This window comes from Magnusiomyces paraingens (genome assembly GCF_902498895.1).
Source record: "Magnusiomyces paraingens strain CBS 517.90 genome assembly, contig: contig3, whole genome shotgun sequence".
NCBI classification, from domain to species: domain Eukaryota; kingdom Fungi; phylum Ascomycota; class Dipodascomycetes; order Dipodascales; family Dipodascaceae; genus Magnusiomyces; species Magnusiomyces paraingens.
Genome location: NW_022474069.1, coordinates 3,561,459 through 3,587,459, shown reverse-complemented (window position 1 = coordinate 3,587,459; position 26,001 = coordinate 3,561,459). Strand labels below are relative to the sequence as shown.

Sequence of the window (26,001 nt, the reverse complement as noted above, 5' to 3'; positions counted from 1 at the left end):
GATTTAAATGGCTGGAAATATATTTTTTTTTAGGGGTTGTTGGGTTTTAAAGTGTTTCTATAAAAAAAAAATATATTAAAAGGGGAACAAACCATAAAAAAAAAAAAAGAAAAAAAAAAGTCTTGGCTGGGCAGACGACCATAAAAAAAAAAAAAACGTGCTCAGTTTTTTAACTCAACTTGACAACTCAAATCCAGCAAGAGTCTCAGCACCACCCATAAGCCCCCGCCATTCATGTGGATCACGGAGCCATATTGGAAGTGCATTGTCATCGCGCATCGGTTCGGGTTCTGGCACAGGATTTTCAGAAGTTTCTTCGGTCTTCTTTTCGTGACGTCTCCGTTTGGCAGGTACAAACGCAGGCACAGATAACGCATGTTTTTTACCATCAACTTCGGCCTCTATATCACTATCAGACTCACTTTCGGACTCAATATGTCCGGTTTTCTGTTCTTCACGTATAAAACTGTGGTGATGACAAAGTAATAATCGCAGTACAATAGCATAAGTTGCAGCTCCGTTGGCAAATGGGAACTGTTCCGTGACAGCATCAAGCTTTGCAATAATAGCATGTACAGGCGCCAGCGCCGCATCGGCCACTGCGCAAACGGCTCGCACTGCTGGTGAAATAGCCGCAAGGGCACGCAGTTTGAGTAGCGAAGCGGCCGCAAGAACAATCCGAGAATAAAGTAACATAGGTGTGGACCCAAGTTGATCCACAGGAAACTCGGAAAAGGCCACAAGAATTTCGGTAGCTGCATATCTAACAGTCCCAAATGATCGTGCAGAGTCAGGGTCCAAAGGCTCATTTTGAGGCCCTCGTAGTGAATACTCACTAAAGGGTGCTCGTCCCTCCTTTGGGGAAAATGGACCATGAAGCACCGCCTCGTGCAGCACCAGGCGCACCAAGTTAACAGTAATTATGGAAGTTTTTGACTGGCGTACGCGTGCCGGCGGGAACTGAGTGTCTAGTACGCGCTCGAAATGCTGCACGAGAGCTTGCGTCCGTGGATCGCTTACATCCGGAGGTGTTGGTCCAGACATGTACTTCATTATTTGCTCAAGAATTCGATTAAGCCGGGCAACAAACACTGTCTGGCGCTCATCCATGGGCCGAGAATCGTGTGCAAGGACCTCGCAACACTCCTCAGTATACCGGGTCCAAAGAGACCCTGAATGACGTTTCAATACAGCAGATACATTGACGCACGAAATATAGACCGTTAGCCAAAGCTTGCGGCACTCATATGAAGAAGGCCTTAAAAGAGTTAGCTTGCTTGTAGCCGTAACTTCAGTAGCAGCAGCAGCAGCAGCAGCTTCAGATCTAGAGTTTAACCCTGTGATTCCAGCTAGCTGGGCCGTAGAGTCGCAACCGCCAATACCCATTTCACGCGTCATTATAAGACACATTTCAGTGAGAACTTGGGCCTTTTGGTATGGTAATATTTCCGGTGAGTTATACCATACATTGGCAAGAATAAGACATTTAAGAAGCTCTACTGAACGTTTGCCCAGAACCATAGTTTCAAATATTAAAATATCAATAAACTGACAGTTGATTTTCAAAGCTGTTTCAAAAGTGGCCGCTACTTCCCCGCTGCGTTCTACTGCACCGGAAGCAATAGCCATGATTGTCAAAAAAAGCATCGGAGTGTCACGCCTTAGCATGTCGACTGTGACGACTGGCGGGAGAGACACAATGGGAATCTTTTCATGATAAGTATTTTGGTAGAGACAAAGTCGGTATTCCGCATCGCGTGCAGACAAAATGCCCTGCGCAACAATGTCTGTGTCGATTGTTGGCGCAACATGATGGGTAAGTGTTAATAGATGGTTTGCGCGTGCTGTGTCGTGCGATGAAAGTACGCGCCACTTTTGAATAAGCGTTCGACGCAAAGCTTCAAGGCTAGCAGGTGGTGGGAGTGCAAGTGTAATAGTCGTGTCGGCCTGAGTAACAGCTGTGGTACGTGCCGGTATGTGTACCTGTCGTTCCGATGGCCCTTCTTCAGTCAGGGTTGAAATAGTAATTGGTTTTGCCGGCGCGTTAGAAACGCTCTGCGAAAGCACTGAAGAAAGCAGGTCGACTTTCTTCTCGAGCTCCGCGACGAGCGATTGTGTTGTCTTGGTAGTTCTGCCGGGTTAGCAATGTGTCTCTTAATATGTTTATATATATATATATATATTTTTTTTTTTCAAAATGCTTTTTTTTTTACAAGACTATACTAGACTTACCTGTCGGACTTGCGCGCACGCCGTCGTGGACCTAAATGAAATATACACTCACGACCAGCCTTGACACATCGTAAACACGGGTCTGTTGGACGTGCAGGGTCAACTGGCGTACACCGAACTTTAAGCGATCGGCAGTACTCACAGGCCTTTGCCCGGCGTGTGATTGTATCTGGAGACGTGGTCGTAGCAGCATACGAAGGCGGAGATGCAGATGAAGCCACTGAAGCAGGTGCCGCTATAACAGGAACCGCTGTTGCTGTTGTTGTTGCTGTTGTTGATGAAGATGAAGATGCTGTTACCGCTGACGAGCCGTTCGTCTTTCCGGTTCCGGATCCGGTATCTTCAGCGGCGCCGCTCCGGTCATCTGCCTTTTGCATGTTTTTATGTTTTTGTTTTTTTTTTATTTTTATTTTTTTTTTAATTGTTTTTGGACAAAAACTTTTGTAAATTTAAAAATAAAAAAAATAAATAAAAAAAAAAAATTCAAAAAAATTCAAAAAAAAAAAAAAATACACCAAAATGCCGAAATTCCTTAGAATCACGTGAATTTGGGTTAGGGCTGAATATAATTATTAAAGCGCCTCGAACCCGGAAAGAGCTTCGGCGCCGGAAACTAGATCCTTCCAAGAATCATCGGTGAACAGCCAGACAGGAAATAAATCGTCAGTCTGAGGAGCAGGAAGAGGAGGAGGCAAAGAAGATTGATGGTGAGGATGCTGTTGTTGTTGCAACGGCTCCTGCTGCTGCTGCGGGCCCGGAATGTGGTTATTACTGGGAAGAACAGGTGTTGGCACCGATAAGGACGGAGCTGAATATCCTGTGCTTGACTGCGGACGGGGATTTACTATAAACCTTGGAGGAGGCAAAGGAGAAGTCAGGTTGATCTGAGGTGCCATCGGAACCGAACTTAAAGGAACTAAAGGCACTTGATCCATTGAGGTGACCAGCGGAACAATGTGTACAGGTGTTGTGGAAGAAGGTCCAGGACCGGAAATGTTGGCGGTTGTTGTTGAAATTGTATTCGCTATAGTAGATGCTGCCGGAACATCGCTCAAATCACTTGCAGACTCGCGTTGATCAGCAGCAATGTTTGATAACAAGTCAAGCGGGGATTCGCCACCACGGATATCACCAGATCCTTCGTACCCATCAAACGAGCTTCCTCGCCGCCGTTTGCGCCGACCACTCTTTTCTGCCGTAAATTCCTCCATGTAAAAATTGAGTAGTCTGTCGCTATGGTAAATTAAGATCCGTAAAACAACGGCGTAATTAAGCACGCAATTAGAAAATGGATATTTCGTCAAGGCCTCATCCATCTTAGTCAAAAGAGTACGAATCCCCTGCATTTCAGAAGACGTGATCGAACACACTCGTTTAAACTCCGGTACAGTCAAATAAAGAGCTCTCAGTTTAAGAATAATGGATGCAGACAAGACAATCCTGGCATATGTGGTCAATGGAGCACTGACAAGTTCTGCTACAGACATATCATTAAACAATCGGATAAGGGCTGTTGATGATGTGTAGCACGCGCCAAGTGATCGTGCAACATTTAGTGTAATGGTTAAATCGCCCATTGCCAAAGAAAAGTTAGAATACGGTGATCTTCCAAGTCGCGTCGATAACCGCGTGTAAAGTACAGGCTTGTGTAAAAACATTTGCAAAGAATGCCATTGAACAGCAAAGTCGCGCGAAGTTTCCTGTAATCGTGCAGGAACCACTTTATGCATTTGCAACTCAAGATACCGTATGAGCGTTTGCATGCACGGGTCATTAACATCTGGGGGCCGTTTTTGGTCGGCAGATTGAAATCCTTCACCAGTAAGTTCAATGATGCGATAAAGTCGAGCAAGCATAGCAGCCATGCGTTCGTCACGGGGACGGTCATCATTACCAAGAATCTCACAGCATTCTTCTGTATACACTGACCAAACGTTGGTCATAGGCCGCTTGAGTTGGGAAGAAAGCTGAACTGAAGCAATGTAAACACAGAGCCAAAGTTTGCGACATTGATAAGTATGGGGGTCCAGCAAATTAAATGGATGAATAATTTGATCATACTTAGGAGGTCGCCGGCCATCAGCGGGTCCGGTACCTACAATTTCTGTAAGAGGAACGTTTCTTTGAGGTTCTGTTCGTTTCGAACCTGGTGAAGGTGATGAGTATCCTCCAAGACCCATATCTATAGCCATAATAATACAGAGGTTTGTCAAAATGTGGGATTTGTGGTACAAATGCATTTCAGGTGAGTTGTACCAAAGGTTAATAAGAATCAAGCTTTCCAAAAGCTCAAGAGTCTTCTTGTTGCGAATCATAATCTCATACATGAGCAGTTCGATACACTGATTCGAAATTACAAGCGCTGTGTTAAAGTCAGTATAAAAAACTCCCGGTTTAGAAATACCATCTTTAGGTGTCCCTTCCATAGCTGCACTTGCAATCGACATGATGGTCAGGAAAACCATAGGTCGGTCCTTTCTTAACTCTTCACATGTCATTCCCTCAGGAAGAGTCAAAACTGGTAGTCTTTGGTGGAAACATGTGCGGAATAAGTGTAGTCGGTATTCGGCTTCAGCAGCACTAACAAGTCCCTGGGCAACAATGTCAGTTCTAGGACCAGGCCGTTCGGGTCTTGGAGAGTTTTCAAGATTTTCAAGTCGTGCACTGTCGTGCTCAGACATGGCTCTCCAGTGATCTCTCAGCTTGGTACGAATGTCTTGGATATCAAAGTCAGGAACAAATCCAGGCCTTGTGGCCGGTGCAGGTATTGGGGTGGGGACCGGGATTGGTGGTGCCGGGACCACGTTTTTGGGTGGCGAATGGGGAACAGAAGATGGTGCTGATGAAGGCTCTGCAGAAGACGACACTTCACGCTTAATCCTAACTCCCTCTTCGGCTTGTAAAGCTGCAGACAATTGTTCAATCTTCTTCTCAAGTACTGTCATACGGTTTTCTTTGGATTGGCGTTTCTTTCGGGGGCCAAAGTAAAAGACGCATTCGCGCCCGCCCTTTTGGCATCTCACGCAAATTCCGTCCGGATCTGACTGGTCAAATGGTATACACCGAACTTTGAGAGATTTGCAATAATTGCAAGCCTTTGCTCGGCGCTCTGCTGGTTTCTCGCTTGGGGATTGTTCGTCTATCTCGGGCATTTGGTGTAGTTTTTTTTTGGTTGATTATTTTGGTGGTAAGTACCAAAGTTTAAAAAAAAAAAAAAAAAAAAAATTAAAAAATTAAAAAATTAAAAAATTAAAAAATTAAACATTAAAAATTAAAATATGACGTCTAACAATTCTTCATTAATAATCCGGAGAAGTAGCTTTGATTACAGACTATACTAAACTAGCCAAACATTTCAAATCCTGAAAGCGACTCAGCACCAAAAACCAAGTCCTTCCATGAGTCATCAGTAAATAGCCATGCTGGTAATAGGTTTTCCGGAGACACTGAGCTCATCGGGCTATTTCCCGTACCCAGCGCAGGCCCCGGGCCCGCCGGGACTGCTGAGACCTCAGAGACACCAAGAACACCCGGTACACCTCCGGATACCGCCACAGGGGCTGTGCCTCCAGGATAGTTAAACGATTGCATAGGGCCTTCGGGAACTGATGTAGGTGCCATATTTGGGAAAAACTGCATTTGAGGAATGTTTTGGTCGTTTGAGGGCCCATTGAATCCCGCAGTTGGTGGCACTTCTGAGTACTCAGATTGCTCCTCAAACTCTTGTTTGAGATTGTTTGAGCGCTTTCCAACTGAAGAAGAAGACTCGACTGCAACGTTTGATAAAATATCCAAAGGAGAGCCAGGAATATGTTGTTGCTGTTGTTGTTGTTGCTGCTGCTGCTGCTGTTGTTGTTGCTGCTGTTGTTGTTGTTGTTGAAGCTGTTGTTGGAGCTGTTGCTGTTGTTGGAGCTGTTGCTGTTGTTGGAGCTGTTGCTGTTGTTGGAGCTGTTGCTGCTGTTGCTGCTGCTGTTGCTGCTGCTGTTGCTGCTGTTGCTGCTTCTGCTGTTGTAAATGCATTTCCAGCTCTTTTTCTTTTTCCTTCTGCCTTTCCTTCTCCTCATGATCAATTCGCATCTTGAGGTCTTCAAAGTAAAAGTGAAGCTGCCGGTCAAAGTGATAAATCAAAATCCTCAGTACCAGACAGTAGTTGAGAGCCGTATTTGCAAACGGATACAACTCTGCAACTTGATCAAGTTTCTCAAGAAGCACGTGGATTCGCTTAAGATCTGCGCTTGTCACGCTGCAAACCCCTTTAAAGTCTGGCACAGTCAAAAACAATTGCCGCAATTTAAGAAGAATCGATACACCAACAACTAGCCGCGAATATGAGAAAATCGAGTTGCATGCGAGTTGTGGTAAAGACTGTGATAAAAACACATCAATGATTCCCGTGGCCGCTGTAAAACATGTCCCAATAGACCAGGCAATATTATTTGTAATTTTGAGTTCACCGAGCGCGAGGCTGAAATCGCTAAACGGCGATCGTCCAAGACGCGGTGACAGCGCAACATAAAGTGCATTTTCATGCAAGTAAATATAGTCCATAAGCATCGAGTAGGTGAAGTTGGCAACGCGCCCAATAAGTCCTTGAGGAAATTGTGAGCGTAGCTGCTGCTCAAATGAGCGAACCAGCGTTTGAGTCCGTGGATCATTCATGTCTGGTGGTTCATGAGGATTCCCCGATTGTAATGATGAAGAAATTTCCTCAAGTAACCGGTTTAACCGAGCAATAGTTGCAATCAACCGTTCGTCATCTGGTCGGTCTTCCTTTTCAAGCATTTCGCAGCATTCCTCTGTGTGCCGTGACCACATCATATAAACAGGTCGTTTGAGTGCAATCGACACATTAATGGAACAAATGTACACGCATAGCCACATTTTACGACACTCATAAGTGCGCGGATCTAGTAATGTGAAGGGTCGCAGTATTCGGTCATATTTAATATCCCGGACACTTCCGCGACTGCCAACTGAATATGGTTGAGGGTGAACTGTATTAACATCTTTGGAATTGCCCTTGTAAGATGTCGATGTGTGTCCAGCGAGGCCCATATCAAAGGCCATAGTAATGCACATGTGAGTAAGTAAATGCGATTTGTGATAATGCTGCATTTCTGGTGTATTGTACCAAATGGTTGATAGGATCAAACACCTTAAAAGATCCAGATTTTTCTTCCCTAGAATCATGACTTCATACATTAAGCCATCAATCCACTGATTGTTAATTATGAGAGCCTTTTTAAAGTCCGTTGTAAACTTTTTCCCGCTTTTAGGGCTTTCCATAGAGCCCGAAACCACTGCCATTATTGTTAAAAATAGCATTGGCGAGTTTTTGCGCATCTCGTAAACTGATGAACTTGGCAGCTCAATTACCGGATATTGTTTGTGTAACTTTTCATGATATAGCATTAGCCGGAACTCTGCCTCCTCAAGAGATATTATTCCTTGAGACACAAGATCCTCTTCAAGGCATGGCGATCTCATACGCGGAGATTTACGGATACTGTCAACACGCGCATTGTCCTGAGCCGTCATGCTTTTCCAGTGAATAATGAGCTTGCTGCGAATAGCAACAATATCAAAATCTGTTGAAGTTGTCGATGTTGGTAATGGAATGGCAAACGAGGCATGGTTATTCATATTGTTATTATTCCCTAACTTGTTCGTGAGAGATGAAGCCAGTGCTGCAAATGGAGACGCTGGGGGTCCCGAAGCCCCATCAAAGATAGAAGTTTCTGGAGAACTTGGATGTCGCACAGTTGTCGGTGCGGTAGGCCCGATAGATAGGGCCGGTTTCTTTTCTATAGGTGAAGGTGGCTTGTTTTTCTTGTCGAACGCTTGAAAGGTCATAAAATTACCATATGGAGAAGTCCCGGTTTGGGCTGCTGCAACTGCTCCTGTTGCCGTTCCCGATGCAGTGGCTGCACCTCCGGTACCACCCGAAGATGTTAAAGCTGGCTTATTTTCATCCGAACCAGGAGAACTTCCATCCTTTTGCTGTCCCAGCGCCGCAGACAAAACTTCTACCTTTTTTGCTAGTGCCGCGACCCTAGATTTAAAAAAAAAAAAGTGTCAGTTAAACTCTTAAAAAAGAAATGTCCTTCTTTTATGCTTGTATCTGGGCAGTACCAAAAGGCTACTTGTAGTGGTAACTGCTACTTTCAGTGGTATGTGTACTACCCCGCGGGGGCTGCTATTTCTACCGTCCTCGGTAACTAACATTTTGGAAATTTGAAGCCCCCACAAACCTTACTTTGGTCAAATAAACAAAAAGATTTCTTCCAAAAAAAAAAAAAAATCATTCAAGGATATACTTACTTGTCGGTTCGTCTGTTGCGCCTTCGTGGTCCTAAGTGGAAAATGCAGTCTCTTTTGGCTTTGACACAGCGTACACAGGGATCTGTGGGTCGTGACTCGTCTCTAGGAATGCATCGTACCTTGAGAGACCGGCAATATTCGCACGCCTTGGCTCTCCTAGGTCCCACCCCAGGTCCAGAGCCAACAACGCTTCCTGTGACCTGACCAGTCCCAGAAACAAGTATAAAGGGCTTTGAAACGGAGTTAGTAGACCCGGGAGGCCTGCCTCGTGGTTTGGGAGCTTGTGTGATTTCGTCGTGTAATGTTGATGAATGTGGCGGAGGAGACACAGTTTCTGAGTCGTCTGTAGTCGTTGCAGCAATGTCGGAAATCCCGGGAGATGTGATCCCTGGTCGCACAGCTTGCTGCATCTTCTGTGATTGTTGTTCCTGTTTGACCAAGGCTCCGTCAGTACTAGTCATGCCTGTCGTAAAGGTGTGGTTCTGGTGGGGTTCTGCAGAGTACATTCTGCGTCTGCCGTCAATAGTTGTTGGTGGCGGTTGAAAATAGTACTTTCGAGGCAACCCGTCTAAAATTTTTGAGTGTACAAATTTTGTAATACAATTAAGTAACAACTAACAAATCCCTACAATAGAATATTATGGACCTAAATAAATTATTTTTTTTTATACAACTACGACTTGATACAAATCTGAGAACCCTCCGTCAACCGCTTAATGTCGGCACTCGACGCACCGGGGTTTGGCGTCGGAGCCTTGGAACGGTTCAGTGCCATGTGGCTCTGCACAAGATGGCCAGCAGCCAGAGCAGAACACAGCGAAAGCTCAGCAGCCATTACACCAGATGCCACAATCTTGGCTAGCTGGCGTGCATTACTGCCAGGGTCTGTTGGGTGGGGGCCACGAACTCCTAACAGATCAAGCATCGAGCCCTGTGCCTCGAGAATTGTTCCACCACCAATTGTACCGACTTCTATCGAAGGCATAGACACAGTCAGGTGAAGATCACCATTGACATTCTTCATGAGTGTCATGCAGTTTGCACTTTCCACGACCTGAGCAGGATCCTGACCAGTTGCCAGATAAATTGCTGCAACGAGATTGGCAGCTTGAGCATTATTTCCACCAATACTTCCGGCCATGGCGCTGCCGACAAGGTTTTTGCTAATGTTGAGCTCTACAAGTGCGTCCACATCACTCTTGAGCACTTTTTCAACAACAGCCTTAGGAATTAATGATTCAGCAACAATACTCTTGCCTCGGCCCTCAATCCAGTTAATAGCAGCGGGCTTCTTGTCCGAGCAGTAGTTGCCTGAAACAGAAATCTCCTCCATATCTTCAAAGCCGCATTGTTCAGCCATGTACTTGAGCGAGTACTCAACACCCTTGGAAATCATATTCATACCCATTGCATCACCAGTTGTTGTGCAAAAGCGAATAAACAGTAAAGTTCCGGCCATGGCGGTCTTGATAGTTTGCAGACGGGCAAACCGTGACGTGGAGTTGAATGCCTTTTTGATTGTGCGCTGACCTTCCTCAGAGTCGAGCCACAGTTTGGCTTCACCTGCACGGCGAAGAGAGGGGAACTGAACACAAGGACCACGGGTCATGCCGTCGTGAGTCAAAACAGTTGTAACACCACCACCAGCATTGATAGCTTTGCAACCACGCATGGTCGAAGCAACAAGACAGCCTTCTGTAGTAGCCATGGGAATAAAGTACTCCTTGCCATCAATGACAAGGGGACCGGCAACACCAATGGGAAGGGGAATATAGCCAATAACATTTTCGCAGCAAGCACCAAAAACACGGTCATAATCAAAGTGAAGATATGGAAGCTTAGATGACTCGAGTTTTTTGGTTTCAGACAAACGAGAAACAACGGCACGGCGAATAGTCACAGCACGCGCATTGTCACCTAAAGTTTTTTCATAAGCGTAAAGGGGGAGTTTGCCTGCAAGAGCCAGATTGACGAGCTCTTCGTCATTAAGAAGCTTAGCATTGCCAGCCTTGAGAAAAACTTCAGATTCTTGAAGCGAGCGCAGCTTGACTTCTTCATAATCCTCTTCAACAATAGTCTTTCCAAGCTGGAGTTCGAGGCCAGCGTCGTTGCTACTGCTTGAGCCAACACTGGAACGATCAGATGGAGGTGTATCGGTTTTGCGGAGGTAAACATGAACTTTCTTTTCAACCTCGACAACTTTTTCAACAACCTTAACAACAACGGGATCCTGAGCAGCACGAAATAGGTAAGCATTAAGGCCAATGCTAATGGCCAAGCCAATAACGATGAACTTGGAGATCAGAGGGTCGGCAACAATTTCAGTCAGGCGATTGAGGATTCTGTGGAAAACAGTGTCAAAACGAGCTGAAAGGCTTGCATGTTCAAAAATGAGTGTCGGGAGAATGGTGACAACAACGCCGGTATCGGCAAAGGGAACAAGGTTAAACAAGGTTTCGGAAGAAGACGATTTTTTGGAAAAAGTTTGGAAAACAGAGGGAGAAAGTTGGACAAAGTTTAAAAACAAAAAGGCAGAAACCATAAAGATTTTAAAGAGAGTAACCGAGTGGTTGGATTTAGTTCCAGGGGTATCAGTAGATGTTTCTGCAACAGATTCCGCAACAGATTCAGAAACACCATCCTCTTCAAGAGCCTGACGGATTGATTCCTTTTGCTTGATTTTGCCAATTTCCACTTTAATGGAAAGAATAGCAGAGTAGAAAGTGGCAGTCAAAATGTAATCATAAAAGAGGATCCAAGCACTAAGGAAGCAAAACTGCCAAAGACCATTAACACCAAAGTAAGCACCACCAAGAAGGGCAATGATTTCAAGAGAATAATCACGAAGCATCAAAGTGCCCTGAGTGGAAAGGACATCAGAAACAACGTGTTCAATGGATGATCCAGGAGGGCGTGAGCGGACAGCTTTAAGGGTTGCTCTTGTGAGCTTGATTTTGTTGCCAAAACCCACAGTAGCGACCAAAAAGGGGAGACCCTCAGAAAGGGTGATTAGGGACACGGGGACACCAAGAGAAAATGAAGTAACAAAGGCAAACATGAATGCAAATGTGGAGGAAAGCATAACACTAGTAGCCAGCCAAAACTTTGATCCAAGATGCTTCATTGAAATGTAGAGAGAAATGAAGGTAAAGTACATGGCGAGATAGCCAATAAAGACAACGGCGAGATCAAAGGTCTCGGTGGCATGAATGAGGTCCAACAAACGAGTAAAGTTCCATTTAGCCCAAAGAACCCAGCTGAAAGATTGACGGAGACGCCAGGGTTCTTGGTCAGGACCAGCAAGTACGGCGGAATTCTTGAGCCACTGAGAAAGTTCGTCATAAGGGACAACAAGGCTCTTTTCGTGTGGGTTTACATCCGAATCAAAAGTATTGGGGACGACTGGGGGGACCTGGGCAGAGGGAAGGCCTGCAAACACAAGTTTTGCAGATGCATAGTGTGGAGCATCTGGATAGTCAGCAGACGAAGAGACTGGGACCCATTCAGAGGCATTGGATGTTGGGCCACCTGGATGGTAATAAGAAACGGCAAACGAATCGAGGTTGGCTGGGCCTACAGAGAGATCAAGGATGGAGAAATATGCTGTAGTTGCAAGGGCTGCAATGGATACTATGGTATGGATTGGTCGTTTTGCTGCATGCACAGAGATGTAGACGACTAGCGACATAAAGGGTTTAAAAAACGAGCTTGCTGTAGACATTGTTCTAGTAATGGTGATGAAAAAATAAAAAGTAAATATAAAAAAAAAAAAATATCAACAAGAAATTGGGCTATAGGGTGGTATTTAAATGGTTTTTTTTATTAAAAAATTGTTGAACGGGTCAAGATAAAAAACCGGGAACGGACAGACGGCCGGTGCCTCAAAAAACTAATCAGATAACGGTGTGTGAGGCGTGCCGGGGGTTGTTGGTGGTTGTGGTGGTGGTGGTGGTGGTGGTGATGGTTTAGGGTCACTTTGATGAGAAAACCAACAATGTTGATGGGGTTAGGCAGGAAAGTTTGAAAAAACAGTATTCCTTCTTACGTAAGAGAGCAAAGGAGTACTGGAAAAAAAAAAAAAAAAAAAAAAAAAAAAAAGGCCCTGAAAAAAAAAAAAGCAGCCAAACAAATCAGCAAATTTGCATTTTGCGTGACACGAGAATCATTTTTTTTCCCAATCAATAATAATAAGTCACGTGTATATAAATGTTTATCTTATTATTTGGTAATCTCTAGTAACTTGTAATATATTTTTATTATTATTAACTTATCTATGGTAAGTTTATAATTCTCTTCCTACTCTTCCTCCTCATCCTCCTCCTCATCCACTACTCTATATATACTAATAATTAAGGCTTAGTGCTCTCCGCGTTTGCGAAGGTGCCGAACTGAATACAGTGCAACAGACGGCTCCTCACCAACCACAGCAACGGACCCAACCTCAGCAATGGTCTTAGAAATATCAGAAGCGCTATCGGCCAGTGTAATCTCACCAGTTTCAGAAACATTATAAACCTCCAGTAGTGGAACGGCCTCGCCAACACTCGGGTCCAAAGACACATACAACCGGCCAGATCCATCTGTGGCTACCGCCACTATACGGGCACCGCCGGCCCGTACAAATGTATGCTTGTGCTGCAGTGCACCAGACTCCCTGTCAAGACTCAAAACCACAAGCACTCCAGTTGCCTCTGCATGTACCACTAGCAGTCCGTCCCTGGCAGCCACGATCCGGTCAACTGTAATCTCCAGAGGTGCGTCCGGATTCGGCGCATCCTTCTTGCGGCGTGGGGCAGAATGCACATCTTCACTCAAATATTGTCCGAAATATGGCCGTAGATCCAACGTAGACTTGAGAGGCTCTTCGCCTTGCTCTGGACACCACTTGAAAACGGCCACAAAGTCATCACCACCACCGGAAATAACAAACCCAGGTGCCCATAAAGGCACAGCCATTGCAGCCACAAACTGTTCATGGCCAAATAACCACCGTTCAACAACAAACGCCTGAGGGTATCTCGTCACACGGATATGCTCGTCTCTATCAGAAGACAAAATGTATTGGTGCCCATTCTTCTCAACAAGCTCAACATCAGTCAACATCGAAACGTGGCCTAAAATTGGCTCAATCGATGCAACGTCCTCTGTCTTGCCATCAGATGGCTTAACAATCTCCTCCGTAGACAATAATTCAACATCGTAAACGTCTCCAAACTTGTCGCCAACAAGTAGTCGCGCGTCATCAAATGATGTGCACAATGTAGATGGCCGCTTAGGGAACTTGCGCTGACTCACAAGAGTCAAATCAGAAGAGTTCAAAACAAGAACAGACTTGTTTGCGTTTGTAAATGCAACAACATGCTTCCCATCCCGAGTAACAATCAGATCGCGAGCACACTTGGCACCCTCTCCAGAAGTCGACGATGTGACTTTCTTTTCGCTCTCAGGCTCACTAGCCACGGTAAATGTCGCAACAAGTTGTCCAGTTGCCAAATCAAATTTTTGAATGCTGCTTTGAACAGCAGCAAACAAGTACTTTCCGTCAGCACTTACGGCCAGCTCATGGAATGGGTGTTTAGCACTCATTGGTATATTGTTGAAGGATACAATAGTAGTTGTTATTTTATTTTATATTTTATTTTTTCATTTATTTAAAAGGGGACGTTCTATATTTTAATTGAAAATTTTATATCCACGTGATCATACACACAAAAATTTAGTGGGTCCACAACCGGACCTGCTTGTCCTTACCACCAGAAGCAACCCGACGCCCGTCAACACTCCAATCCACAGCATATACTTCATCTTGATGACCAGGAAGATCACTCATTAGCTTCTTCGTTCGTACATCCCAAACTTTCAATGTTGTGTCTTTTGAACAGCTCACCAGAAGTCGGCAATCGCTTGACCACGCACATTGATAAACAGCACCCACATGGCCTCGGAACGTTGCAATAAATTTGCCATCACGGCCATCCCATAGCTTAATAGAATTATCAAAGGAACAAGATGCAATATATCGTCCATCAGGAGAAAATGCAACATGATTCACAGGTTTCTGGTGTCCAGTCATACGGAAAATAGGCTTGTTGGACTTGGCAGGTTCCCACAAGTAAATGGTGAAATCATCACTTGCAGTTACAACCCGCTCAGAAATGCTTCCACCAACAGATGCTTGCTTCTCAAATCGCTCCTTAGCTAATTTCACCAGATCCTCATTGCTCACATCCCCCTTCTTCCCCTTGTAGTCAAACGGACCCGTCCGCAAAACATAATCAGTCGACAGAGCAATGTGATTAACCCAATGCGCATGAGCTTGCAAGTTCTGGACCAACCGGCCGTCCTTGCCAGACCATATCCGCACGCTCTTATCATGAGATGTTGAATAAATATCACCAAGACCTCCCCACTTGACGTGCGATACCGTGGCCCGATGGCCAGTCATGCTAAATAATGGCACATGGCGGCCCACGTCCCATACTCTGATTGTACCGTCTTTGGAGGAGGATGCAAGTCTTGGAGTGTCTCCAGGTTTCACCAAATGCAACGGCTCCCATGCTAGTGATGTGATCCATTTACTGTGTCCCATGTACGGCGCACCTTGCTGTTTGCCAGTCTTGGGATCCCAAACCCGTACAGTATTGTCCATACTACCCGTTGCAATCAGTCGTCCATCAGGTGACCATGCAACTGCAAGAACCCAGTCCGAATGTCCTGCAAGTGTCTTCAGCGGAGTCTGTGTATCGCAGTCCCAAATGCGTGCCGTATGATCTCCAGCACCAGTCACCATACGCCCTGATGTGTGTGGCGCAAATGCAACCGCAAGGATCGTTGATCCGTGTCCTGAAATTGCAGAAGACGACCGTGTAATAGGCTTTACCTTAAATACTGCTCGTGGTGTATAAACTAGTGTTAGATGATCTTCGGTTGTTTTATGGCCCGGCTTAAGTACCGAACTGTAAATGTTATCTGTAATATCAACAAGTGTAGGTGCTTCATTAGATCCAGGTGCAGCCTCGCTTTTAAGTAAAGAAAATGTGTAAGGTGACGGCTCATCATCTGTTTCCAGTAACTTGTTAAGCAACGTCTCGAGCTGCTTCTCGCTCGCGTTGCCCGGCACGCGAATGTTACCGCCAATAACATCGCCTGTATCAGAGGCTTGAAACTTAATTATCACATGAGGCAAATCATCAGGAATCTCGTCAATGATCTTAGGTGCCTGGAGTTCACGTCTCTGGCGTTTTGAAGGTGGAGGAACCAAGGTAGCCATGATGTAGATATATATGGTTGAGTTTATTAAAAGAACCCGGTCTTCAAAAGCTTCCTTAAAAAAAAAAAAAAAAAAAAAAAAAACTTTTCAAACCCTAACCCCGATTTATAGGAATTTCAAAACCCCAAAAAGAAAAATTTTCCCCTACGTGAGGCTCAAAGATTCGTATTTCACGACACTCCCAAGACTTTTTAAAAAAAAAAAAAATCTGGCCAGATCAGATTCTTCCCAGCTACCATTATTACCAGATCCCTAATATCTCTCACTAATACCACAATGGACGAACTTCGACAAGTCGAAAACCAAGGTGAAACTCTTGGTGATCTCCGTGCCGTGCTTCTTAACCTCACCGGCGACGTCCCTCTTGCCCACCGTTTCCGTGCGCTCTTTAACCTCAAGGGCCTTGGCCATGACGGTAACAATCAGGCCATTGATATCATTGCTGAAGGTTTTGGTGACGAGTCTGAGTTGCTCAAACATGAGCTTGCCTACGTTCTTGGTCAAACAAAAAACCTCTACTCTGCTACTCCTTTGCGCTCAGTACTGGGCGATGCCCAACAACCTGCCATGGTCCGCCACGAGGCCGCTGAGGCTCTTGGTGCCCTTGGTGATAAGGACTCGTTAAATATTCTTAAAGAGTACCTTAACGACCCCCTCGAGGTCATCCGCCAAACCTGCGAGCTTGCCATTGAGCGCATCGCCTGGGAAAACTCTGAGGCTGCCAAGCGTGAGAATCTTGAAAAGAGTGCATTTACCTCCATTGACCCTGCTCCACCTTTGCCCTCTGAGATCTCTGAAATCCCCAAACTTAAGGAGCTTCTCAACGACCAGTCAGAGTCTCTTTTTAAACGCTATCGTGCCATGTTCCGTCTTCGTGACATTGCCACTACTGATGCAGTGCTTGCTTTAGCTTCTGGGTTCAACGATCCCTCAGCTCTTTTCCGTCACGAAATTGCTTACGTTTTCGGTCAGCTCTGCGACCCAGCTAGTGTTCCAGCCCTCATCACTGTTCTTAGTAACGAAAAGGAAGAGGGTATGGTTCGTCACGAGGCTGCCGAAGCTCTTGGTTCCATCGCTACCGATGATGTTCTCCCCATTCTTAACAAATTTGCAAAGGACAATGAACGCGTCGTTCGCGAGTCTGCCCTTGTTGCCCTCGACATGTACGAGTTTGAAAACTCGGATCAGATCGACTACACCGTTGTTCCTCCTGTGTCCAACTAATGAATTTATGACTATTTTTTTATACTTTTTATACTTCTTTTTTTTTATTTAATTCTTAATGAGCTTCTTGAGACGGCTAATCAGCTTGCCTCCCATTCTACCTTCATCATTCTTCAAAATCACACACATTTGTTTCTGAATCATATTGGGGATGTCCACAAGGCTGTCGCCGAAATTGCGGTATTCAGTCTCTCCATCGGGATACTTGCGTCTAAAAAAAAAAAAAAAAAGTTAGTAAGAACCCCATTAGGTTTGACGTAGTTAACTAAGCATACTGTTTATCGTTGAAGTAAAAAAATTTATTATAAGCCGATTTGATGACCTCTTCACGCTCGCAAGAGTAACATGTTTGTGCTTCTGAAACGCACTGGAACAGAAGTTCTTTATTTAATGACGAGTTGTTCAAGTCGCCTTGAATCAGCAACCGGTTACACACTGACCCCAGCCAAAATGCGCGCCGATAGCGAAGAATCTTATAATTGTTGTTGGTAAACAAGTCTGGTGTTTTTGTCCGAATGTCAATCAGAAAGTTGACTACAGCCTCATCAATGTTCAAGTGAAAGCAAATGTACATCATAGCCAGGCTTGGCGTGTCAAATTTTGTATTGTGTTTGCCTGTGATTTCAACTAGGCGCGGCAGTGCCTTCTTGACAAAGTACCGCTGGATTGAGGGCTCCCGGCAGTAGTCAAACTTTGTCATGAGGCATGCCAGATATGACAGTACCGCTGAGCAGTAGTTTAATACGGCCTGCTCTGTTATGGGGCCGTGATGACCTTGTAAAATCTTGTATATAAAGGAAAAATACTTGGGGGCCCAGCCCCAGTAATTCGCTCGTGTCGAAATGTCCTCAAATTCAGTTGCAAATGCCGAAAGCGTTGCCAGCAAAGCTTCCGGGTGGTCTATTGTTGGTGTACTTGATAATGTTGCTCTTATAGCAGTGATACGCCCACGAATTGCAAATATGTCTGCTTCTGTAGGTATCGACTCCAAGTTTTTTAAAAAGGTCAGTTTCTTAGGTGTCGATATTGTGGATGATTTGTCTTGACGCACAGATGACTCTAAGATGGGTGAATACAGTTTCCCAAAGTTGAGGTCTTTTAAATCTGCTGGTGAAAATGGACTCGGACTGAGAAAGCAATGTAAAGATGGAGGTGGTGGATGCATTGTTGTTGTAGCTGCTGCTTCTTTTGCTGTTGCTTTATTGGTCTTGTCGTCTTCGTCGGGACTTGCGTCCGAGTCCGATAGTGGAATGGCGTGTTCCATATGATGGTTTAGTAGTGACAATCGCGAAGAAAAAGGATTAAAGTCACGAGCTTCAAGTTCTTGCTCATTTTCATCACCAAGATGATCAAGCTTCAAAGGATACCCAAAAAACATATCGTCACTGGGCGAAAATTCAATTCTATCAAAAGCTTTGTCAAGTTTTCTATTAATAAAATGGAGGGAAAAAAAAAAAAGTTAGTTAGTTAGTTAGTTAGTTAGTTAGAAAGATATTGTGGAGAGATTTGCTCACTTTGGATACATGTCACTATAACTGTTATTTTGGTGGTTATAGTCACCTGAAAGACTGATTTGGTGGTGCTTATTGAGGCCCCGGTGCAAGGACAATGACGACATTTCAAACTGTAGAGTGTTAGTCTGAGTTGAAATCGGATCTAACGTAGTACCAAAAAAAAAAAATTATAAGAAAGTCGCTAATTCGGATGGCAAAATAAGATGTGATATCTTTTTTTTATTATTATTTTTATTTTTATTTTTATTTTTATGTTTTTTAGAAAAATCTATCAAAGTGGATATCTACAAGGATAAAGTCTCTCTACACTGCAAAGAAATTTGCTTTAAAATGGAAACACAGTCCATGTTGGGCAAATAAACCAGCTCATTATAAAAAAAAAAAAAAAAAAAAAAAAAAAAAACCTAAAAGCCGCACAAAACTGTGGGGAGAAAAAGGGTGGTTATAAAATTTGATAGTGATTCATTACAGTGTTACACGTCTTTTATCATTAACTTCAATTAAAATCCCTAATCTTCAAGAATCTCTACCAGAATGGTACTATTTTTAAGGCCAGCTTCTTCAATAGTCTTGTCAAGCATATCAATCAGTTTTTTGCGCTCGCTTGTCAAGGAAAAGTATTCGTAGCGCGCATCTTCCACTAAATGTTTCACCAGCGCAAAAATATCCCGCACTGTGTCTGTGTTTCTAAATCGTCTAATAATTCGTCGTCCATCTCCTAAACGGAACTGAATCCGTGTGGTGTCTTTCCCAGGTGCAGGTTCAGGAATGTCTTCAGGAAGAATTGTTGCAAAAATTTCTTCTTGAGTCAATGGATGAGACTCCTCAGTCTGAGGAGGTGTCTTAGGGGCTTCTTCTATAGAGCTTGATTCTAGAGCTTTTTCCGAATGTTCTGGTTTTGATGGTTTCGATGGTTTCGATGGTTTCGATGGTTTCGATGGTTTCGAATCAATAATCTCTAAATCGTCATCATCCTCGTCTTCTTCTTCACCCTCAGAACGCTCAACAGCATAAAAATCGTCATCATCATCGTCAAATTGGTCTTCAAAATTGTCATCTCCTTCATACATCATCATGTCGTCATCTTCGTCTCCAGAAGTTTCATCGCCATTTTTCCCAAGCGACGCTCTCATTGCATAACGTATCTGATCTTCTTCTGTCATATGGTTGACATCAACCTTGCGCTTTGAAATTTTAGATGGTGGATTCTTGTGTGTAGGGTCAAGACTAAAGTTTGCAAGAATCTCAAGAAGATCCTCAGTAAATGTGTTTGCGTTGGGAATCACATCCCACGTTCTAATCTGCTCACCAGTCCGTGGATCCAGAACAGAGACATGAGGAAAGGAAGAAAAGGGGTAGTATTGTCTGTAATCCATGCCTTCTACAGAGTCGTGATTATACTAAAGCATTTATTCCTTGTTAATCATTGTTTTAAAAAATTTCCCATTTTTAAAAGCATACCTGAACGAAAACAAAATTCTCTTTAATAACTGTCTTAACTCCAGGATTTGTCCAAAGATCACGATTGAGAACCTGGCATTGAAACTCGGCAACATTTTGAATATTAACAAGCAGCCACTTTTGTTTGCTCTCAGCATATTCCTTTGCCTGGTCAAGGTCCAAATTTTTGATAAGGTCAAAGGGAGGTCGGAAAATGGTTGCCAAGCGAGATTGGGCAGTCGTCATATTGCTTATACCTGTTGTATCTTCTAAAGAGAATGTAGCATGGTCATCTTCATTGGCTGAATTTTCATCTTCCTCTTCGTCCATATCATTATCGTCGAACGCACTAATTGGTCTCTGTGATGGGATTTGCTGGTTAAAGACACCCAATGGCCGATGATGATAATTAGCTGGAAATGTTAGAAAGTTTAAAGGGAAAAAAAATTGGCTTGGTTACATACTAAATTCGGGTTCAACCAAAGTCTCAGTAACTGGTTGTATTCTTTCTCTGACGCTTTCATGATTTTGATACTCTTCCTCCTGTAGTCTCCGCACAAGAGCCTCATCATCTTCCAAAGTGTTGCCACCCGAGTGATTATCAGCATTAGATGAGCTATCCTCGGCACTATGACTCGATTGGTTAGCAGCCCTAATTTGACTGTCTAAAGAAACTCCTCCGCCCTCTAAAAACAAGGTAATGGCTTGTTCGAGGTTGTCGTCGGCGACTTGGAGATACTGCTCGGCTGTGCTTGTATCTGCCTGTGTAACTGCACAAAACTGTGCAACGAGTTCGGAGTTATCCATTAAAAATCCTGTATTTAATATAAATGAATGAAATAAATGTTATCTTGATAAAATAACGGTAATAAAGAAAGAATTGAAAATTTAGAAAAATGAATAAGTGTGGTGAATAGAAGAGGAGGGGGGGAGGAAGTGGTTGCAAAAAAGAGAAGAAAAATTGTTTCTTTATTTTTTTTTCTAATCTTGGAAATACATATATAGTGTATTTAGAGTGCATAAAAATATGAAATTTATCAAAACCTCTTGAACCAACTACAATCATTTTTTTCTTCCCCCCTCCCCCAGCACTAACACTTCATGACATGTCTGAGAAGTTAAATACCACACTCCTAGATTTAATTACTTGTAATTTTGGAGTTGATCGAGTATGTTACTTGATTTATGTTTTGATTTATATTAACTTAAAATAGTATAATGCCACGGCTCTAGAACAGAAGGAAATTGAAACTGCATTGAAGTGGGCAAGAAACGCGTGCTCTCATCATCATACAGCAACTTATGCACCATCAGTTTACGAAGGATATGACAGGTAAGTTTACGAGAAGTAGTAACAATTTAAAACTGACCAAAAATTAGAATAATTGAACGCTTTAATGTTTTAGGGCGTACAGATCTAGGTGATATGCTGGAGGAGCGTGTCAAGACTTTGGACAAAAGTAACTACACCACAGCACAAGTGCTTGTCACGCTTTATCATTTGACTAAAAATCCAGAAAAGACTCTTCCATGGCGTCCAAAAATAAACGCGGATGAAAAATCAACCAAGGAGATAACATGGGAAGATATAATAAAGGATGACCCATTACCTCTAAATGAAGAGTACTGGAAGGATAATCTAAGTGATGATGAATCATCTCAGGAAAGTATGGAGGACGAGCCTGAAAAGCTTAGTCCTGTAGAGCCTGAATTAGAAACAGACGATAGCGATTTTAGTTTAATTCTTGACGGCTTGACATTGGAGGATGAAGAACAACTGCCGGATCGGTTTGCGAGTGTTGATATTCCAGCTCTAGAAGTAGAGTATCGTGCACTTTATGAGAGCAGGTTTTGGAACAATCCAGGAGGCATACATATTGATGAAGCAACAGCCATTCGTGAAGCAATTTTTTCATTACGAGGAAACAAATCTCTGGCATTTGTTCCTGGTGTACAAATCACGGGCCTGTCATTGCAAATGACGTTTAGCATTCTACAGATCATTGCAAAGTATACTAAAGAAGTCAATGTTCTTCGAAGGGTTTACAACATCGAAGGTATAGATCGCGCACCATTGTCTGTATTTTGTGTGGCTCTTGAAAGCATTGTTTTTAAAGATCTCAACGCGGCTCTGGACCAGTACGAGGTGGATCTTATTGACTACTCTAATGGAAGCAATCCCAGAAACATGGCTGTTTCTATCTTTACGTTTTTAGAGCAACTGCGGCTTGTAGTACTACCATGGCTCCACTTGACTCCTATAGTACAACACCTTATTGAATGTCCTCAAGACACACCTCCAGCCGAACAATTTTCCAAACTACTTGACGAGCTTTATGGAGTTACTAACTTTGCTTTCTCGGCAATTTCACATGATGAGGAACCTTCTTCTCCAGGAATATACACATTCGATCGGTTGTTTTTAATATTTAACAAGGCTTTTGGGTATTATGGCCATACAATTCAGGATTGGATAGAAGGAGAAAACACCAGCTTATTTGTTAAGGAGCCCTCATCAGAACACACATATTTTTGGGAACAAAAATATTTAGAAACTGAATCTCATGTCCCCTTATTTTTAAACCGTGCAACATGTCAGAAAATTTACGAAGCCGGACTTTCGACTCAGCTACTGCGATTGGTAAATAGAAGCGCTCGTATTGAATGTGCAGTACAAAGTCGACCTATATCGAATTTGTTGCCTCCAGATATTAGCTCACCAGAACAAACAAACACACAGGAATGGTGGGCTGGATTCCAAAGTAACTTGAACCAGTGGGCAGAGGAATCCCACACAGCCATCACGCGGGAACTTATGGCACAATTATATTCAAAAAGTAGTAAAAAAAGTCTACCACAATTTCTTGCACAGTACATATCTGTGTACTTTATGCTTGATCTTCAAAGTCAAACAACACCATTACAGTTCTCTGCGGCAAGCCAGGCTTTGGATTTTGCGCAGCATTTGTTTGATCACCTGGAAACATGGGCATTTAGTACGGTAGAACGCTGGCGAGAACCAGATAAGTACCTTGTACAAGACGAATTTGAAGAATCAGTGCGGCGTGCAGCCTCGACTGTGGACTCTGATTTGTGTCCTAAACTACTGGTTCTTAGTCAAACAGAAATTGGGCCTAATGATGAGGAGGATAGTGACCATAGTGTGATTGATGATGATGATGATGATGATGATGATGATGATGATGATAAAGACGGTGGTGGAAATGCACGACGCGCTCTGGCATATCTTGCTCGACTTCGAGTTGCGTATCCAACACCGTGGATAGGTAAAGAAGTAATTCGAGACCACGCACCAACTTATCATCGTGTATGGGCATTACTTCAGCAGTTGGCATGGGCTTCACGTGTTGCACAGCGTGTACATGGAGAAAATCTGACTACTCTTCGCATTTTACAACAGACCCAGGCTCTTGATAGAAAAAATACACCACCTAGAAGACGAGTTTCAGGTGTAGTATCTCCAGAAAGTGCAGCAGCTGGTGTTTGTCGAGCCACACATGCAGCTGTGATATTTCTTGGAACAGTACAAGGGTATCTTCATGATGCAGTGCTTGCAATTCTTGGGCGTGAAGTGCTTTCAACTGTTGAAGTAAAGCCTGGACAATCAAAATATTTATCATTTCAAGCAGTTGTTGGAAGCCACGATTTATTTTTGCAATCAGTATGTGACCGGTGTTTTTTGCCAATTGTTGGAGAAGACAGTAGTAACTCACGGGAATTGTACATTAGAAACGTTCGAAATGCATTAAGAAGAATCTTAAAGTATTGTGCAGTTACGCTAGTTGTTGACCGAGAAGAGCGATTTTATACAAACATTAGATACTTTGAAGGTCTTGTCAAGAGTTTACGCAAAGCACTCAACCTTGCTTTAAACAATGTTACATTTGGACGGCCTGAAGATCATATAGCTATCCAACGATTTCTACATAGATTGTAAATTTAAAAAAAAAAAAAAAAATTTTCTTTCTTTTTTATCATTTTTTTTCGTCATTCCGTTTATATTATTTTTTTTAATAAGGTACATCACATAAACACATTTACTCCTGAGCAACAGCACCACCTCTAGCGGCAATGAGAGCAGCTCTGTCCTTGTCACCAGAAAGCTTGGTGATGACAACGTTGGAGGGGTGGATGTTGATGGGGACGGTGGCAGCGTTGGACTTCTCCTTGGTGACCTTCTCAATCTGAACAGCCCACTTGAGTCTGTAGACCTGGGTGATCTTACCCTCACGGCCCTTCTGGGAGCCACGGACAACCTGAACCTCGTCGTCCTTGTGGACAGGGAGGGAGCGGACCTTGTACTGCTCACGGAGCTCCTTGGACAGAGGAGCAGACAGAATAACACGTCTCACATGGGAAGGAGCAGTGAAGTGGGCCTTGCGAGCCTTGCTGCGGGAGCTAGAGACGGCTGTAAAATGAACAAAAAATTGTTAGTATTAAGGATTTTTAACAAAGATGAAATATTTAGAGCATCATTAGAAGAGTAACATGGTATTGATTATTAGGAGGGGGTATTTAAAATGACAAAAGATCATGCTGAAAAAAAAAATGTGTATTCGTTTGTGTTTTAACTGTTGAAAAGTTTTTCGCTTCATTTTGATCTCTGATATTATGAAGAAAAAAAATTTTTTTTTTCCATTTTTTTTTCAATACATTTAGTGTAGTTTGATCAAAAATTCCAACAACATCATCTCATTCAACCAATATATCGTATATATCATCTTCTTTCCAAAAGCTCAGGGTATTTCATTTGTTTTAATAAGTATATCGAGCTCAACGTACCAGTAGAAACCTTGGCCATTGTGATATGTATGTGTATAGGTCGACGGGTGTATCGAGTTGGGTGGTCGAAGGGGGGGAAAAAAAAAGGGGGAAAAAAAAAAGTGAGAGAGAGAGAGAGAGGGTAGGTAGGTCTCCCTCTGTGGGTGTGTGTGTGTGTGTGTATGTATGTGAGTGGGCCACCAACCACCTAGCACACATACACATATATACACACACACAAGCCATTCCACCCAGTCCCGTGAGCCTCACGAATTGATACCCAAAACAACACCAAAAAAAAATTTTTTTTTTTCTCACAAGGCTCAAGTAGAGTTATTACAAGATATTGTTACAAATATTAGTACGGCTACTTATTATTATGCAATGTCACTTTTTTTTTTTTATTTAATCTAAAAAACTACTACAGAGACTCTAAACAATTTAAAAGCTATATGTCAATCATTAGGGTAAAGCCCTAAATATAATAGTTAGATTATGTAATAGAAGAATTTCCCAAAATAGTAATTCACAATACAAGTTATTGAATATCATCATCATCATCATCATCATCATAATCATCGTCAATCACTTTTAGCCTACATTCAAATATTCAAAAAAACATAAAAAAAAATAAAAACAGACACATTAAAATCAACTTTAGTAAAATCATAATGACGACTTAAAAATGGGAGTGGAGGGGTTTTTTTTTTTTTTAATCGGTCTAACAATGTTCTTAAATGTGAATAAAAGTGAAATTTTGATATTGTTTGTTTGTTTGTTTATTTATTTATTTATTTTTTTTTTTAAGATTGAAATTGAAATTAAAACAACTGTTAAAAATGAACAATTGGGGGGTGTGCCTTATTATCGTAATTAATTGGCAATCTTCGCCACATAAGATACACTTTGTACTCTTTAAGAAAATAGAGCTCTTTCTCTCTCTCTCTCTCACTTGTGTCTATTTTTATCATGAAGTTTTATATTTTATTGAACACTTCTTTTCATAATTATAATTATGATACTATACTATACTATTATCTTTATCTATTATGGATTATCAATTGCCAATTCTTGAGCTAGGCCAAGACGATCTCTAGATGATCATCGCTTTGCCTTAAAAAAAAAATTAAATAAATAAACTCAAATACATGTATGTCAACACGTAAGATCTAGTGATCAATCATTAGGCTCAAAAGTGTAGTAGTTAATTAATTAATT

At 42.8% G+C, this 26,001-nt stretch overlaps 11 protein-coding genes across 11 annotated transcripts; 2 read left to right on the top strand and 9 right to left on the bottom strand.

Moving 5' to 3' along the window:
* Positions 1-174: 174 nt before the first annotated feature.
* Positions 175-2,609, bottom strand: SAPINGB_P004412 (uncharacterized protein; the record flags this gene model as incomplete). The annotated part of the gene is made up of 2 exons (XM_031999127.1): positions 175-2,131; positions 2,233-2,609. The coding sequence occupies 2 exons, from the start codon at positions 2,607-2,609 to the stop codon at positions 175-177; spliced, it is 2,334 nt and encodes a 777-aa protein (XP_031855018.1).
* A 195-nt stretch (positions 2,610-2,804) lies between these two features.
* SAPINGB_P004411 (uncharacterized protein) lies at positions 2,805-5,384 on the bottom strand (the record flags this gene model as incomplete). The annotated part of the gene is made up of 1 exon (XM_031999126.1): positions 2,805-5,384. The coding sequence occupies one exon, from the start codon at positions 5,382-5,384 to the stop codon at positions 2,805-2,807; it is 2,580 nt and encodes an 859-aa protein (XP_031855017.1).
* Positions 5,385-5,574: 190 nt separating this feature from the next.
* Positions 5,575-9,059, bottom strand: SAPINGB_P004410 (uncharacterized protein; the record flags this gene model as incomplete). The annotated part of the gene is made up of 2 exons (XM_031999125.1): positions 5,575-8,284; positions 8,554-9,059. 2 exons carry the CDS (start codon positions 9,057-9,059, stop codon positions 5,575-5,577), a joined length of 3,216 nt encoding a protein of 1,071 aa, XP_031855016.1.
* Positions 9,060-9,226: 167 nt separating this feature from the next.
* On the bottom strand, positions 9,227-12,274 carry SAPINGB_P004409 (uncharacterized protein; the record flags this gene model as incomplete). The annotated part of the gene is made up of 1 exon (XM_031999124.1): positions 9,227-12,274. One exon carries the CDS (start codon positions 12,272-12,274, stop codon positions 9,227-9,229), a length of 3,048 nt encoding a protein of 1,015 aa, XP_031855015.1.
* A 635-nt stretch (positions 12,275-12,909) lies between these two features.
* SAPINGB_P004408 (uncharacterized protein) lies at positions 12,910-14,139 on the bottom strand (the record flags this gene model as incomplete). The annotated part of the gene is made up of 1 exon (XM_031999123.1): positions 12,910-14,139. The coding sequence occupies one exon, from the start codon at positions 14,137-14,139 to the stop codon at positions 12,910-12,912; it is 1,230 nt and encodes a 409-aa protein (XP_031855014.1).
* A 130-nt stretch (positions 14,140-14,269) lies between these two features.
* On the bottom strand, positions 14,270-15,823 carry SAPINGB_P004407 (uncharacterized protein; the record flags this gene model as incomplete). The annotated part of the gene is made up of 1 exon (XM_031999122.1): positions 14,270-15,823. One exon carries the CDS (start codon positions 15,821-15,823, stop codon positions 14,270-14,272), a length of 1,554 nt encoding a protein of 517 aa, XP_031855013.1.
* A 276-nt stretch (positions 15,824-16,099) lies between these two features.
* SAPINGB_P004406 (uncharacterized protein) lies at positions 16,100-17,047 on the top strand (the record flags this gene model as incomplete). The annotated part of the gene is made up of 1 exon (XM_031999121.1): positions 16,100-17,047. The coding sequence occupies one exon, from the start codon at positions 16,100-16,102 to the stop codon at positions 17,045-17,047; it is 948 nt and encodes a 315-aa protein (XP_031855012.1).
* Positions 17,048-17,095: 48 nt separating this feature from the next.
* On the bottom strand, positions 17,096-18,665 carry SAPINGB_P004405 (uncharacterized protein; the record flags this gene model as incomplete). The annotated part of the gene is made up of 3 exons (XM_031999120.1): positions 17,096-17,258; positions 17,323-18,474; positions 18,562-18,665. The coding sequence occupies 3 exons, from the start codon at positions 18,663-18,665 to the stop codon at positions 17,096-17,098; spliced, it is 1,419 nt and encodes a 472-aa protein (XP_031855011.1).
* Positions 18,666-19,070: 405 nt separating this feature from the next.
* Positions 19,071-20,808, bottom strand: SAPINGB_P004404 (uncharacterized protein; the record flags this gene model as incomplete). Its single annotated transcript, XM_031999119.1, has 3 exons — positions 19,071-19,961; positions 20,023-20,414; positions 20,466-20,808. 3 exons carry the CDS (start codon positions 20,806-20,808, stop codon positions 19,071-19,073), a joined length of 1,626 nt encoding a protein of 541 aa, XP_031855010.1.
* A 299-nt stretch (positions 20,809-21,107) lies between these two features.
* Positions 21,108-23,959, top strand: SAPINGB_P004403 (uncharacterized protein; the record flags this gene model as incomplete). The annotated part of the gene is made up of 3 exons (XM_031999118.1): positions 21,108-21,170; positions 21,216-21,334; positions 21,382-23,959. 3 exons carry the CDS (start codon positions 21,108-21,110, stop codon positions 23,957-23,959), a joined length of 2,760 nt encoding a protein of 919 aa, XP_031855009.1.
* Positions 23,960-24,059: 100 nt separating this feature from the next.
* SAPINGB_P004402 (60S ribosomal protein uL24) lies at positions 24,060-24,823 on the bottom strand (the record flags this gene model as incomplete). The annotated part of the gene is made up of 2 exons (XM_031999117.1): positions 24,060-24,430; positions 24,805-24,823. 2 exons carry the CDS (start codon positions 24,821-24,823, stop codon positions 24,060-24,062), a joined length of 390 nt encoding a protein of 129 aa, XP_031855008.1.
* Positions 24,824-26,001: the final 1,178 nt, after the last annotated feature.